This window comes from Dromiciops gliroides, chromosome 2 (assembly GCF_019393635.1).
Source record: "Dromiciops gliroides isolate mDroGli1 chromosome 2, mDroGli1.pri, whole genome shotgun sequence".
Classification (NCBI taxonomy): domain Eukaryota; kingdom Metazoa; phylum Chordata; class Mammalia; order Microbiotheria; family Microbiotheriidae; genus Dromiciops; species Dromiciops gliroides.
The window spans coordinates 238,986,085-239,002,941 of NC_057862.1; the positions used below are offsets into that span (position 1 = coordinate 238,986,085).

General features: G+C 40.1%; 1 protein-coding gene across 5 annotated transcripts in view; it reads right to left on the bottom strand.

The window, feature by feature from the left end:
- Positions 1–16,372, bottom strand: part of RBM25 (RNA binding motif protein 25) — a 53,977-nt gene extending 37,605 nt beyond the window's left edge. For 2 of the 5 annotated variants that reach the window (XM_043982723.1, XM_043982720.1), the window contains exons 1-3: positions 16,163–16,372; positions 14,793–14,962; positions 1,361–1,481 (exon numbers count right to left, since the gene is read on the bottom strand). In XM_043982723.1, the coding sequence (XP_043838658.1) occupies positions 1,361–1,481; positions 14,793–14,795 (124 nt within the window). In that variant the 5' untranslated portion in view covers positions 14,796–14,962; positions 16,163–16,372. The remainder of the gene's footprint in view (positions 1–1,360; positions 1,482–14,792; positions 14,963–16,162) is intronic. The other 3 variants (XM_043982724.1, XM_043982722.1, XM_043982721.1) reach the window with 2 other exon arrangements.
- Between the last annotated feature and the right edge of the window lie 485 nt (positions 16,373–16,857).

Sequence of the window (16,857 nt, forward strand, 5' to 3'; positions counted from 1 at the left end):
GGTCACTGAAGGGTTTACTGTCTCAAGCATCCTACTTACCCTAACCTTCCTCTTTCCCTTTAGATGCTCAAACACTCCTTCCTTACCATATCCTTGAGATTTCCATTCCCAAACTACTGATGAGGTGGAATGGTTGCTGTTGATTTGAAATTTAGGTTAAAAAAAAAAAAGACAGTAGATAAAACATGCTTCCTCTAGTCATGAGGCTGGGAAAACTGCTCCTTAATTTCCTACTTAGGCCCTCAAGAACCTAAAACTAAATACATATGCGCAACTGAATACAACTGAATACATGGTTAATGTGAACTTCTAAAGCAGAATATCCCCTCCATATTTTACTAGACTAAAACATTTATTTCCTTGGGAATAGAAAGAACGTATAAGAAGATTGGCCTAGAAGGAAGTGATAATAAGCTAAGAAGATTATCTCCCACAAGAAGTTTATGTTCAGAAGATTGGAGAACTAAAGGTTGTTATTGCTTAACATACTGGTTATCCAGTGGACCCCATTGGTGTGTGTGAGAATCACAATACTATTCAGTTGCACATAAGTAAATGTTGTTTTGGTTTCCAAAAGAGAAAAAACTAGGTTCTAACACAGGATAGCCCTATGGATACAGATTTTCAAATATTCAGTTAAGGTCACAGGAAGTAACCTAGCTTCTGTTTCAACCCCCCAAGAATTGTTACTAGATCAGGCTTAAACCTGTGTGACTTTCTAAAAGGAAGTATATAACAGCTGAATTTGCAATTTGCAGAGCTTCTAACATGGAATCATGTTGTACTAGCTCTGTGAATCTACAATACTGGTTTGCTAAGCAACAGGGTTCATCAATGAAACAGACATTCATGTGGAAACTCTGTAAAATTCCAACTTAAGAAATTAGTGTGTGATTTAAAGCCTCTCTAAAAAAGGTTGAAATACCTAAAATCATTATTCACAATGACCATGTAGGAAAGAACCGTACCCAATTAAATTCTTTCATTTTGAATTATCCAATAAAGTAGTATCTAAACACTAACTTCATGCAAGTTAATAGAGAAAGCTCTTGTCTTACAAAATAAATAAATAAATCAACTACTTTTTGTTAATACCAGGATCTTGAGTAGTTTTCTAAATTGTGGCACATTGTGCCTTTATCTTCTTAGAAGTTATGATAAAGTTATGTCCCAGATGAGGTTAAAAAAAAATCCAAATTTTGAGATGAACTCTAACAGTTTGGATTAACATAAATACTATGAAGCCCTCAAATCCAGCCCATTCAAATCAGATATTTATTTAAGTTGAAGAAACTCCAGAAAGTATTGGTTCCATAACAGCCACAAAACTATTCATTCAACAATAACAAAACCAGCTTACCTGGAGGCACAGGTGGAGGAAATCCAGGAAACTGTGGGGGTGGGATACCTGGTGGGAGAGCTGGGATTCCCATAGGAGGTCGATTCAAGTGAGGAGGGAAAGACATTCTTACTGGAGAAATCTTAAAGAAAAAAAAATAATCTCAAAATAATTGCAACTCTTTTTCCTCACAATCCACTGATATTTATTATTCCAAAATTACCTTAAATGTGCCAGCAAATGATGATTTCTGGCTGTTTATGTGCAAACGAGTAATCCCTAAATCTTAATAATTTTCTAAAACATTAATACACAGCCTAAAACTCAGGATCAAACACTTGAAAAGTTCTTAAGAGAAAAAAGTTTTTTTTTAAATAAATAGCTACGTCTAACTTAAAAAAAAAAAAGGAGAAAAATGCTTCAGGATTTCAAACACAACCAGCAAGGTAAAACTTTAAATATGATTGAAATAAAAAGATCCTATCTTTAAGAGTTGCTTTTAGGAGTTGGTCAGTCACTGATAGATCTATAAATAGTGTAAAGCAAGGTTGGTAGAGAGAGCACCAGATTTGGGAGGAAGATCTGAGCTTGACCCTAGCCTGAGACACTTAACCATGTGACCCTGGGGAAGTCATAACTTTGCTCAGTCTCAGTTTCCTCATCTGTAAAATAGTGATAAAAACAGCTCCTACCTCCCAGGGTTGTTGTGAGGATCAAATGAAATAATAATCGTAAGGAACTTAGCACAGTGCCTGGAACATACTAAGTGCTATATAAAATGTAAGCTACTTGGGCAGCTAGGTGGTGAAGTGGATAAAGCACTGGCCCTGAATTCAGGAGGACCTGAGTTCAAATCAGGCCTCAGACACTTGACACTTACTAGCTGTGTGACCCTGAGCAAGTCACTTAACCCTTACTACCCCCCCCCCAAAAGTGTAAGCTAGTACAATTTCTCCCAGTCTCAGTTTCCTTAACTGTAAAATGGAGGTACTAATAGCACCTATCTCACAGGACTGTGAGGATTAAATGAAATATGTCAAGAACTGTGTAAACCTTAAAGTGCTATAATATTTTACCCATCAAGTGGTTATTCCTGTCCCTATTTAAAATTTACAAGGAGGGACTGCTGCTCAGATCTGGGTTCAACTGAATAGTATTTCTAAGATTCTAGGTATGTCTAGAATACTAACACTGCTTCAGATAGAGAATATCAATAAGTCTGCTACTTACTACCAGTGTGACCTTGGACAAGTCCTTAAGCTCACTGGGCTTCAGGTTCCTCTGCTGTAAGAAGACAATGCTGAACTAGATGACCTATGGGATCTTTTCTGGCTCTAAAACTCTGATCCTAGGAATCACTTCAAGAGCTCTAAGCTTTTGTGTATCAATTTTCTTAAAAGCAAAGCATCAATGCACTTTTTTTTTTTTTTGGTGAGGCAGTTGCGTTTAAGTGACTTGCCCAGGGTCACACAGCTAGTGTTTACATGTCTGAGGCCGAATTTGAACTCAGGTCCTCCTGAATCCAGGGCCAGTGCTATATCCACTGCACCACCTAGCTGCCCATCAATGCACTTTTTTTTTCAATGCACTTTTAATAAAGTGAACATAAGCACTGAAAACATTTTAGAGTACAAAGCTAAAAGTTCCTATTTTCCTATTTCACTCCCTACACTAAGAAGCCTGGGAAAGGGTTAAAAAAACAAAGTTGAGGGGGTTACAGGAGGAAGGTTCTGCAGCCTAATACATGCAAGTAGTTGCAAAAATTACATATTTAGGTCCTGCTAAAATTAGTGTTTTGGGAGCAGCTAGATGGAGCAGTGGATAAAGCACTAGCCCTGAATTCAGGGGTTCAAATCTGGACTCAGATACTTGACACTTACTAGTTGTGTGACCCTGGGCAAGTCACTTAACCCTCATTGCCCAAAATCAACCAATCAGTAAGTAAGTAAGCAAATAAATAAGCAAACAAAAAAATAAATAAGTAGGATGAATGAATGAATAACTAAATAAATAGATGAGCTGACATTCTGACCAACAACAGGAGGAATTTAGGTTAGATATTTATGAAAATCTTCCCACTAAAACTATGTGGGCGGGGGCAGCTAGGTATCGCAGTGGATAAAGCACTGGGCCTGGATTCAGGAGTACCTGAGTTCAAATCCAGCCTCAGACACTTGACACTTACTAGCTGTGTGACCCTGGGCAAGTCACTTAACCCCCATTCCACCCCCCAAACAAGCAAACAACAAAACTATGTGGGCATTTGTTGCTGTGAGATAATTTAAGAAAAGGAGAAACAACAACAAAAAACAAAACTATTTCCTTTTTACTTGCAACTATCACTTTTCCTCAAACTCTGCTTAATGGCATTTCCATTCCAATTTATTTCATAAGTTTGGAAAACTGGTTATTTCACCCCCCAAAAAATATACTTTTAACACTTGAATTTTAGTGCATACTTCTGGACATCCTGTCTACAGGCAGATCTCACTCCTAAACAATTTCTTCTTGGATGCCCCTAATGTAAGTAAGGTACCTCACATTCAAAAGAGGGTTGTTACAGGAAAGGCTATAAAATGAATCACTTTGCTCTTTCTAACAATATAACTGGTATTATCTCAGCTCCTACTGAAGAGAAAAAAGTAGTCTCATCATTTAATTTAGTCTGAAATATGTGAATAGGACTTATCAGACCTTTTAAAAAATTATAATTAATAAATCACTTAAGGTTTTTCCCTTCAATATTCAATACAAATTACACTAAAACATAAGATTTTCATTGTCATGGTGTTTAGACTATAATTCAAATTAGGGGTTTTTCTCTCTGTATGTCTCATTCTTACTTAAGTAGTTTCTTTTTCGAAACCAATACCTTCAATCTGTGTGAAAATAATGGGATTTGGCAGGTACTCAAAGGCTAACCTGGAGATTAATCTAAACTGATTGAATTAAGTGAGAGTGATTGACTGCTGATTAGCCTATTTCAAATTAATTAGATTGTAACCACAGCCTGGCTGGTTCACCAACTTTGATGTTTAAAAATCTAAATGTGTAGTAGCCTTATATTAGAAGCTTCAGCACCAGTCTTTAGGCATTAAGCATTTATTAAAGCATACCAGGTACTGATGTGCAGTTCAGAAGGTTAAGAAAAGGCCTATCCAGCTAGAGTTCCAGCCTGGTCGGGTTCTTCCTCAAGTTCTCCACCACTAGCCTGCTTCAACCAGTAACTCCCTCAAACTAAGTGTGGAAGCTTTTTATAAGTCTGGAGCAGAGGCAGTCCTTACACACTTCTTCAAGCTGATTGGTAGATGTCATCCAAATCCACTGGTTCACAGGTCTGGAGTTGAGTTCAAAGTCCTTTGCTTGTGAGAACAATACCTCTTTAAGGGCCAGCCAGGTGTGGTTACAATCTAATTAACTTGAAGTAGGCTAATTAGCAGTCAATCACTCTCACTTAATTCAATCAGTTTAGATTAATCTCCAGGTGAGCTTTGAGTATCTGCCAAATCCCATTATTTTCTCACAATTCCTTTATTCATCTTTTCCCCTGAAACATTCTGCTTTTAACCTACTTTTGTTTTTTTTTTTGGGGGGGGGGGAAGGAGGTCCATAAAATATGGTTCCCTTACACCAACCCAAATCTGGAATTTAGGAGATATTTCACTTAATAGGAGGCAGTATCTAAGAGAAAGGCCATCAAAAATCCTCTCCTAGAACAGTCTGGAACTTTGCCCAAAGGGCTATAAAGCTTTTCATACCCTTTGACCAAGAATATCACTATTAGGTCTTTTTCCCAAAGAGATGATAAAAAAGGGAAAAGGACCCACATGTACAAAAATATTTATAGCTGCTCTTTTTGTGGTGGCAAGGAATTGGAAATTATGGGGATGCCCATCAATTGGGGAACGGCTGAACAAGCTGTGGTATAAGAAGGTAATGGAATACTATTGTGCTGTAAGAAATGATGAGCAGGCAGATTTCTGGTGACCACACATTAAATTTAAATGACACACCTGGAAGGACTTGAATGGACTGATGATGAAGTGAGATAAGCAGAACCAGAACACTGCACACAGTATCAACAACATTGTGTGTTGATCAACTGTGATAGACATGATTCTTCTCAGCAATACAGTGGTCCAAGATAGTTCCAAAGGACTCATGATAGAAAATGCTCTCCAAATCCAGAAAAAAAGAACTGTTGAATCTGAATGCAGATAGAACCATACTATTTCTTGTTTTCATTGTTTTTCTTTTTTGAGGTTCTGCCTTTTTGCTCTGATTCTTCTCTCATAACATGACTAATGCAGAAATATGTTTAATGTGATTGTACATATATAACCTATATCCGATTACTGGGGGAAGGAGAAAAATTTGAAACCAGAAATCTTATAAAAACAAATGTTGAAAACTATCTCTAAATGTAACTGGAAAATAATAAAATATTTATATGGGGAAAAAAATCCTCTCCTAAAAGGTTTGAATATTCCCCAAGCCTTGAACTTTCTCCTTAGGAGATGGAGTAGAAAAACAAAACAAGCGAATACCTTGGTTCATATGGCATTTTTAGTTCCAAGTTCATTTTTATGAAAATTTATTTTTAATGATAATAATCCTTTCTAAGCAAAAAACTTAAAGTTATATATTTGTCAAAACCATTCATCTCAAAATATTGATTTCAACATCTTTCTTTTTTTTTAAGTGAGGCAATTGGGGTTAAGTGACTTGCCCAGGGTCACACAGCTAGTAAGTGTTAAGTGTCTAAGGCCAGATTTGAACTCAGGTACTCCTGACTCCAGGGCCAGTGCTCTATCTACTGCACCACCTAGCTGCCCCTATTTCAACATCTTAAAAGAAGTCAATTACCTAATTGTTTTAACAAAGATTTTATATTTTGGGTTCTGAGAAAAGCAAAGTTGAAGTCATGAAAAAGATTACGAATATATTATTAGGGCAGCCAGGTAGTGCAGTGGATAGAGCACCGGCCCTGGATTCAGGAGGACCTGAGTTCAAATCTGATCTCAGACACGTGACACTTACTGGCTATGTGATCCTGGGCAAGTCACTTAACCCCAACTGCCTCACCAAAACTAAAACTAAAACTAAAACAAAAAAAAGAATATATTATCACGGGGCAATTAGGTGGCCCAGTGTGTAAAGTACCAGTCCTGGATTCAAGAGGACCTGAGTTCAAATCCAACCTCAGCCACTTGACACCGACTAGCTGTGTGACCCTGGGCAAGTCACTTAACCCTCATTGCCCCGCCCCAAACAAACAAACAAACAAAAAAAAGACTTCACCTACCAAAGTGAAAGCTAATTTATTCTAAGTCAGTCCCTTCAACAATTCAACAAAGGAAACAGTTACCAACTGTAAGGCACTGTGTTAGCCTAAAAGACAAGCATAAGAAAGACAATAGTTCCTGACCCCAAAAAAGCTTTGCCTAAAAATTTTGCAAAAGTTTGCAAAGCACTTTACATTTTATCTCATTTGATCCTCACAAAAACCCATGAAGTAAATGCTATTATTACTCCTATTTTACAGGCAAGGAAACTGAGGCAGATGGCAATTAAGTGACTTGCCCAGGGTTACACAGTATATGAGGCCACATTTGAACTCAGGTCTTCCTGACTCCACTAAACCACCTCAGGGGCCTTCTATGAATCAAGCGAATTAGCTGTGCTGCCTCCTAGCTACTGAAGTATTCTCCCAGGCTTCTGCTAATGATATATCTGCAAAATAAGTTGCTGACTGAAAAATAAAAAATAATATTGCATCCTATGATAAATGGATTCCATTACTTCATGTGCCACAATTTTTTCACTTAACCCTCATTGCCCCACAAAAAAAAAGAGAACAGATTACATATGATAATCTTTGGAGCTCCTTGTACTGTACCTTTCTTCCCAGAAAAAAGGAAAGCCCCATCCATTGGAATAATTATTTCCTGTATTTCATGGGCCATACAAGTAAATTCTGAAAACAAACTGCTAGAGGCACTTACAGGAAGACAAGACTACTGATACACTATTGGTGGAGCTGTAAATTGAGTCCAGCCATTCAGGATAATAATTTGGAATTATGCTTAAAAAAAATTTGACTATAATATCCACATCCTCTGACTGGAGCTTATTATTAGCAGGGTACCTGGCACACAATAGGTGCTTAATAAATGTTTGTCAACTAACTCAGAGAGCCTACCACTAGGCATATACCCCAAGCACCATAGAAATGAACACAGATGTCCATCAGCTGAGAAAAAAGTGAATAAATTGTGGCACATGAAGTAATGGAATATTAGTGCCACATAGAAAACTAAATATTGGTAATTCAGAGAAACATTCGAAGAGCCAGACTGAACAGCTGGAATATGCCAAAAGGCAAACAAGATAGATGTTTGCATGGATATGTATACATTTTACTATAGCAATGAAAATGGAAATAACATTAAAAAATGAAATCAAAGATCAAACATCTGATTAGACTAACCAACTTAACCCTGAAAGGGATGAGAAAATGCAACTCCCTTCCAGTTCTTTAGGTAGTGGGTTATGGATATGAAACAACAAATATGCTATTTTTAAACTTGGTTGATGTATTGTTTAGTTTTACAAATTGCTTTTTTTAGAAATTTCTTCTTATAAGGACTGGACAAAAGAAGGGGGAAGGACAGAGTTTGAAATGACAGTGACATAAAAATGAAAGTGTGTGTGGGGGGGAGAGCCTGAAATGTCTATATGCTTTAATAATAGACCATAATACTAGATATGTATCTTATGAGGTCAGTGACAGAGGTTTCACACACACACACACACACACACACACACACACACACGCGCCCTCCAGAGCATTTTTTTGGGGTAGCTTAAGGCAGCCAAACAGAGAAAAGAGGCCTGATTCTAGCAGAGGTGTCAAATTCCCCTGTAAGTCGAGTCCAAATCAGATTCAAATGTAATTGGGAAATATTGAACAAAATAAATAAAATTTCAGTAGAACGTATGTAATGTTAATATGTAGTTTTCTAAATCAATATGCAGCCTGCCAGGCTCTCAGTGGTATTAAATCAAATAGGAAGGAGGGGGAAGGAAGGATAAAAGACTATACCATATACATAAGGATCCTTGAAGGGAGCATAGGCTTAGAAAACTACATATTACCATTATCTGTGTTCTATTTATTTATATTTTGTTAAATATTTCTCAATTACATTTTAATCTGTTCCAGTTCATTCAGGAGTGCTACAGGCCATCAGTGATCTTTGGGACGTTCAATACCTCTGCTTTAGAGCAGCTGTGTCAAACTCGAATAGAAAGGGATCCTGGAGGATAGCATGACTTAGAGAAAACCACAGGAGCAGCTAGGTGGTGCAGTGGATAGAGCACTGGCCCTGGAGTCAGGAGTACCTGAGTTCAAATCCGGCCTCAGACACTTAACACTTACTAGCTGTGTGACCCTGGGCAAGTCACTTAACCCCAATTGCCTCACTAAAAAAAAAAAAGAAAGAAAAGAAAACCACAAACTAACGTCATCTTTGTTGTGTTATATTTTTATTAATTTTGTGAAATATTTCCCAATTCCATTTTAATCTGGATCTTATCTTTTAGGGACTTTTGTGGGCTGTTCGCACTCCAGTTCCCTGTATGACACCTCTGCTCTAGAGGACCTGGGTTCAAATATCACCTTTGATAATTACTACTTATGTAACCTTTGGTAAATCTTACCTCTCTGGGTCTCAGTTTCCTTTTCTGTAAAATTAAGGAATGGACTAGATCTAGGGCTTTGAGATCCCTTCCACATCTAGATCTTTTACCACAATCTTATTATCTGATCAACTTTAGAATAGCTAAGCAAATTATTATACACAAATGTAAGACTATTACTGATGAATATGAATAAGAATGAATGCAAAATTATATAGGCAGAACCAAGAAAACATACCTACATTGACCACAATACTATCATGGTATTTCCCTAGTGAACCCTTTCCCATATGCTCTCAATTGCCATTCATACCCTGTGAATTTTCAATTCCAAGTCCCCCGTTCCCCATTCCCCCCACCCCCCATTTACCCTTGAGTTCACCAGCTAACAATGCAAATGTTTTCCAATCTCAAATGGACTCTCCCTGCTACACAGCCACCTTTTAATTCCTGATCTTCTGTCCCAATCACCAACTGCTTTTTAATTATTCTACAGTCTGCTGCCATGGAAAGAGTCTTTAGAGTTACATGACTGGAGTCTGACCACCATCTCTGCCATTAACTACCCAAGCAATCTTCAGTAACTCCCTGGGCCTTGATTTCTTCATAAGGAGGTTGGAAAAGATGGCCTCTGAGATCCCTTCCAAGCTTTTGATCTATGATCCTATGAACTAAAATGAGAGGCTTAATAGTTATGGCCTATAAATGTAATGGAATACTGTTGGATTCTAAATGATGAATATGAAAAATTCAGGGGAGGGAAAGGCTTGCATTAGCTAAATTAAATAGAACCAAGAAAAATAACAATTTAAAGGGGGGGAAGCTGAAAACTTTAATTATAATGAACAAACTTGGCCCTGGAAAAAAGTTGTAAAAAAAAAACAACCAAAAAACCCCCACCTCCTTCCCTTTATTAAAGAAGTGAAGGATTAGGGTTGTGAAATATTGCATATACTGTTCAATACCCATTATCTAGTAACTTTTTGCTAAACAGCTTTCATTTCCCCATTTTTTCTTTCTTTTTTTTCCTTTTGCAGGCAATGAGGGTTAAATGACTTGCCCAGGGTCACACAGCTAGTAAGTGTCAAGTGTCTGAGGCCAGTTTTGAACTCAGGTCCTCCTGAATCCAGGGCCAGTGTTTTATCCACTGCTCCACCTAGCTGCCCCCCCCCTTTTTAAAATTTGTTACTTGAAATGGTTTGCTGGTTAAGGTCAAGATAGAGGTGATATATTCAGAAATAAAAGTGTTTAAAAAAAAAGGTAATAATAAAAAAAATTTCTTTTTAAAAACCCAAATATAATCAATTCAAAAAGATATAGGAGGGGAGCAGCTAGGTGGCACAGTGCATAAAGCACTGGCCCTGGATTCAGGAGGACCTGAGTTCAAATCCAGCCTCAGACACTTGATACTTACTAGCTGTGTGACCCTGGGTAAGTCACTTAACCCCCAGAGCCCTGCCAAAAAAAAAAAAAGATATAGGAAAACTGATGAGTGATGAAGTAAACAGAACCAGAAGGTTCTCCAACTACAATAATGTAAACTAAAATGAAGCCAAACACTAAATGACTTTAATAAAGATCTGGGCAAAAGAAATGAGGAAGCATTTCCTTTTTCATAAAGGTGAAATGTTACATATGCTGCTAGGTGAATTCACTGTGTCAGTTGGGTTTTGCTTAATTGTTTTTCTATTAAAAGGGGGGGAAAGTATACTCAGAAATGACTGACATAAAAAGGGATTAAATTTTTTTTAAAGGAAAAAGTCAGGAAGACACAAATTCAAATCCAGCCCCAGACACTTACTAGCTGTGTGACCCTGGGCAAGTCATTTAATCTCGATTTCCTCAACTGTAAAATGGAGATAATAGCACCCACTTTGCAGGGTTGTTGTAAGGATCAAAGGAGATAATAACTGTAAATGCTCAGCAAAGCATGTAGTAGTCACTTCATAAATGCTTATTTATTTCTCTTCTTTCCTTTTTACTGAAAAAAGCCATGGCCATTCAATTTCACTATACCTATGCCACACCTCAAAACCTCAACATCTTCACCTGTCCTTTCATGTTTCATTTAACCTAATTACTAGAGAAGAGGCAATCCCCATCCAGGCCAGCCACCTCTTCAAATGTCCTTGAAACCATCCTCACTCTTCCTATTCTCACATAAGATCATGGATTTAGAACTGGAAGAGGCCTTAGAGGCCATCTAGTCCAAGTCCTTCATTTTACAGAGGAATAAGCTGAGACCTGGAATGGTTAAATGACTTGTCAAAGTTCCCACACATATTAAGTAGCACAGCTAGGATTTGAATTCAGGTCCTCTGACTCCAAATTCAGCACTCCTTCCACTGTATCAGATTCAACTCCTTTCGACTCACACTTAAGAACTTACAATCAGTTTTCCCATCCTAGTTACTGAAATTGCCTCTCCATAGTTACCAATGATCTCTTAACTGCTAAATTTGATCCTCTATGAACTGAGGTTCTCAAAGGAAGAAATTCAAGCTATATTAACCACAATACCAAACAACAACACTCCAAATCACTAATAAAAGTAAAATTAAAACAACCCTGAGATTCCACCTTTCACACATCAGACTGGCAAAGATGACAAAAAAAGGAAAATGATAATTGTTGAAGTAGCTGCATGTAAACAAGCACACTAATGCACTAATGGTGTGAAGTGCTCCAATCATTCTGGAAAGCTATGTGCCCCAAAAGTCACCAAACAGTGCATTTGGCCCAATTGTAGAAACTGACCCAGAGGTATAGTAGTAGGCCTATACTCCAAAGAGATCAAGAAAAAGAAAAAAAGGACACATATGTAAAAATATATATTTAAATTAGCTCTTTTTGTAATGACTAAGAACTGAAAACTAAAGGATATTCATCACTTGGGAAATGGAATAGGAAGTTGTGGTGAGTCAGTGTAATGGAATACTGCACCATAAGAACTGACAAAAGGGGCAGTTTCAGAGAAACCTGGGGAAGACCTGTATTAACTAATGCCAAATGAAATGAGCAGAGTAAGAAAGACAATTTATACAACGACACAATACTTAAAAACTCTGATCAATGCAAATACAATTCCAGAGAGCCAATGATGAGTATGTTGCCCACCTCCTAACAGAGATGTACAGTATATACTTTTGGACACAGCCAATGTAGAAACTTGTTTTGCTTGCTGATGCAGATTTGTTACAAGGGATTTTTTCAATTTGAGGGAAGAAATGGAAGCTGGAGGGTAGGGGGAAATGTTAGGGACAGGTTACCCCCTCAAAAAAAAAAGAAAGAAAAAGAAAAGAGGGTCACTGAAGCATTTTTTTAGTGCACAGAAAATAGATGGAAATTCAGAAGGAAACGGACAAGCGAGATAGCTTTGAAAGTTACATGTTGAAGTTGATATATATAAATAAAAGGAAAAGCTGTACATAACAGATATTCAGTTTCATTACAGTGCTTTCTATTCTACCTTGAATATGTAAAAGTTCATTTTATTTTATGTTTCTTAAGTTCAGAATAAAAATAAATAATAAATCTGATACTCATCCTCTTGAACTTCTCTAAAGCTTCTTACACTGCTGAACACTCTGTCCTAGTCCTAAATATTTACTCTACCTTTGGCTTCTATCTATCCAGCTACTGCTTTTCTGCCTCCTTTTCCAGTTCGTCATCCAACTCCCAGTCCCTAACACGGATGCCTCCTAAGGCTGTTCTGGGTCCTCTCTATTATCTCCTTTGGAAGTCTTACAGGTTCCTATGGTTCCTAAGAATGATTCCTAAGTCCCTCTCCTGAATGCCGGCTCTACATTACCAACTACCTCCTGGACTTGGACATCTCAAGGAATCTCTTTAGCTCAACATATCCAAAACAGAATTTGTCATCTTTCTCCCTAAAGCTGTCACTCTTTGAACTTCCCTATTTCTGTCAAAGATACGAACAATCCTCCTGATCACATAAGTTCATATAACCTCAGAATAATCCTTGTCTCTTCCCTCTCCCTCATTCCCCATATTCCACCAGCAGCCATGAACTGATGACTTTACCTCTACAACATTAGTATTTTTCCCCTTATCTCTATTTTTCCTACTTTAGGCCCTTACCACCTCTCCTGGACGCTTTTTTTTTTTCTTAAGTGAGGCAATTGGGGTTAAGTGACTTGCCCAGGGTCACACAGCTAGTAAGTGTTAAGTGTCTGAGGCCGGATTTGAACTCAGGTACTCCTGACTCCAGGGCTGGTGCTGTATCCATTGTGCCACCTAGCTGCCCCTCTCCTGGACTCTTAACTAGTCTGTTTCTAAGTCTCTACTCTCTCTATACCACCTCCCAACAAAGTTGTCAAAATAATTTTCCTAAATCAGAGACCTAACAGTGCCACTTCGTTGTTCAAATCATTTACCCTTTGCACCTAAAACTTCTATTATCTCAATCCAATCTGTCTTCCTAGCCTAATTTCACATTTCTCCCCTTTTGTGAGCACTATGTTCCAACCAAATTAGAACACTGGTTGCTTGTTCCCCAAATTCAACATATTATCCATTGTATTTGTGCAAACCATCCCTCATTCCTGGAATACACTTTCCTCATCTCCAGCTCTGAAAATCCATATTATGAGCTTAACTGGATGACCTCTTAGATAATTTTCTATGCCTCTCTGAGATTTGTGAAATCCATGACCTTCCTTCAAGGCTCAGCTGAGGTGCTACTTCCTACACAAACACCCTTCAAATGTTATTATTTTTCTCTCCTCAAATTACCTTGTGTCTTGGAATCTCCTTTCCATAATCCCCAAACAGAATATAAACTCCTCACCACCCTTACTGGATAAACTTAAACTTCATTGACTCCCCTGTTGCTTCTAAGATCCACTGACATTCAAAACTCATTCCACCTAGCCCCTTCCTAACCTGTCTTCTACTAACAGGACACCTCATCTCCAGTTTCCAGAGTGTGCACTAGCTAAAACGTACTCCCTTCTCACCCCGCCCCACCCCCATCCCCATCCCTCTTCCCAACAACAAATCACAGGCTTTCTTCAAGACTCACCTTCCACATGAAACGTTGGGTTGCTCTCATCCTCTCACACCCTTACCCCTCCTTTACCACCCACCCCAGGTACTCTTCCTCCCTAAATTACTTATATTCATACATCTTTCCTAAAAAGTTCAGAGTGCAAACACTGTTCCACTTTTGCCTCTCAATTGCCAGACATTATTACCATAAGTTCCTTACACTTAGCAAGCACATAAAAGTTTACTGACTGAAGGCAGGGGAATGCTTCATTATTGCCTTTGTGTTTCCAGGATCAAGAAAGTGATTAAATACTAAGTAAATCTAATAAATTGAAAAAAAGAAAGAAAGAAACTAACCTCCACCCTTTGCTCCCCTCCCACCAAAAAATCAAAATCAACAAGGACACAAACCAGTAACTAGTTTCAAGTGTAGAAATAAAGGACATTAAATGTTGGGTTTTTTAAAAAGTCTATTTAGACTACCAATTGAGTTGTCAAGGATATCACGAAGTTATATTCTTCCTTGGAAATACTTAAGGATAAGGCATATATAACTGAATGGTAAAAGATGGGACTAGATGACCTACTGAATTCTCTTGGCGGGGCGCTTTGTATTATCTTTCAATATGACCTTTTAAAAACTCAAAATGTCAAGATGTTTTTTTTAAAAAAGGAAAAACCTTTGATTACTTTTTGTTGAAAAAAAGAGTCCCCTCCCACATTAACAACTACTTGATATTACCATGTTTTATTCATATTACTTCATCCTACTGTGGCAGTCAGGTCCAGGAGCTGGTGTAGTGGAAAGAGCAGACAGAGTCAGCAGATCTAGCCTCTAGTCTCAGCTCTGCCACTAACTAGCTGCATGATGTTGGGCAAACCACTTGCCTCTCTGGGCCTCTGTTTCCTCATCTGTAAAATGAAGAGGTTGGACTAGATGATGTCTAAGATCCCTTCCAAGTCTAAAATTCTAAGATTCTAAGAAAACAAGCCCAAGAGGGAAACCCTTCTTGGCTTCTTTTGTCCACCTCACACTGCCCGAAATTTCCTGTTATAAATTTACATTACACTACTTGGGAACTAGTCTTCTTATAGTTGTTTGCATGTTATCTCCCCTCCCCCTCCCCCATTAGATTGTGAGCTCCTAGCCAGCAGGGACTGGCTTTTGCTTTTCTTCGTACCCCCAGGGCCTGGCACATAGTAGGAGCTTAATGAATACTGAATGATACCTATATCTATACATACATATATTTGCCTTAAGTATTTAAAGATGTCACACTGGACTCCAGACCAAAGAAAGGAGAGAAGGGAGCTACTGAGGAAGAGGAAAAGGGGGGAAAAAAGGAAGGGTTTTTTGGAGGGACGTGGGGTAGTGTGGGGGGGGCAGGGAAGATGATGAAGCATCAGGATGTTTTGGAGAATGGCAGGTGCCTGGAATGAATGGTAGGTAGGGTGAAGTTTAAAGGGCAGAACTCTGTCAATTCAAAATCAACCCCGATGGCTCCTACAAGGCCCTGCTGAGAATCGCTGTATGCGTCCATGGGGGAGTGATGAGTTGGGGGGGAGGGGGGGGCAATATTGGGAGGGGTGTTGGGGGCTAAAAGGAGGAGGTGGCAGGATGGGGGTGGGGCTCAGATCACTGACTGAGAAAGACGAGGAGGGGAGTCCGTTGGTAGCAGCGGGCATACACTTTGCAAGGGCGTGTGTGGGGCAAGCTGAGAGATTGGGGTTGGGGAGAGGCTGAGAAGGGGAGGAACGGGCGGGGTGGGGGGGGAATGCCTACCCACCCACCTCCTCGTGGCAGGGCAGCCGGGCCCCTCAGCGGCGGGGACGGGCAGCACCAGGCCAAATGGGCTGCAAAGCCCTGCCAAAAGGCTTGGGGGGTCTCCACAGGGGCTGCCTGGCCCGAACCGGGGCCGCTAGCTTAAGGCGGTAGAGACAGAGGCGACCTGAAGTCTGGTCCCCGTCTACTCTCCTGTCCCCGGGCCCTTTCCGACACTCGCCGCCGCCGCCGCCGCCCGCCTTCCTGCCTCCCTTCCCGGGGCCGGGCCCAGCCCGCCTCTCTCAGCTCCGCTTCCCTCCCGTCCCGTGCGCTCCGCGGCGCCCACTCACCCGCCGCTGAGGAAATGGTACCGTCTTTGCGGCCTCTGGGGCTCCGGATTACGAGTGGCCGTGGCCGGTCCTGGACTTTCTGCGCGCCGTTCGCCCGTATGATTGATACCGAGGCGCCTGCCTGCTCGCATAGGCCGCAGAGCCAGCCGCGCTGCGCGGGGTGCTCTCGGACGTCCTCCGCTAGGCCGGCGTGCACTGCGGCCCGAAAGAATTGGAGGCGGGAACCATAGAGAACAGCGCCTTCAAGAGTCGCCTCCGTTGAGCGACGCCGCACCACGCAGGAGGCGGATAATCATAGAGACGGCTGGGAAGGCTAGAAAGGCCCGGATCGAGGGGGCGGTAACTTCCGTCGCTCGCCGCCATCTTTGCTTGGGGCCGATTGGTGTTCACGACGGCTTGACGCCATCTTGAGGTCAAGGTGGGTGAAAGAATAAACTGCTGAAGGAAACTCCCGCTACTCGTGACATTGGGCCATACTTGGGTCGTTGAGCATCTCGACGAAGCTCCTTTTCCCAAAAGGGGAACTCCCAGATAACCCCTGTGATGCCCTACCCAAGAGGAGTTGCTGATAGCTCCTGGGATTGGACTCCAAGAGCCAACGATCCCAACCAGAAGTCAGAGCCTTGGCCACTTTCAGATGTTCCTTCTGCAAGAAGTAATTGCCCCAGGTTGTGGTTGGTGGAAAAAAAAAGAAA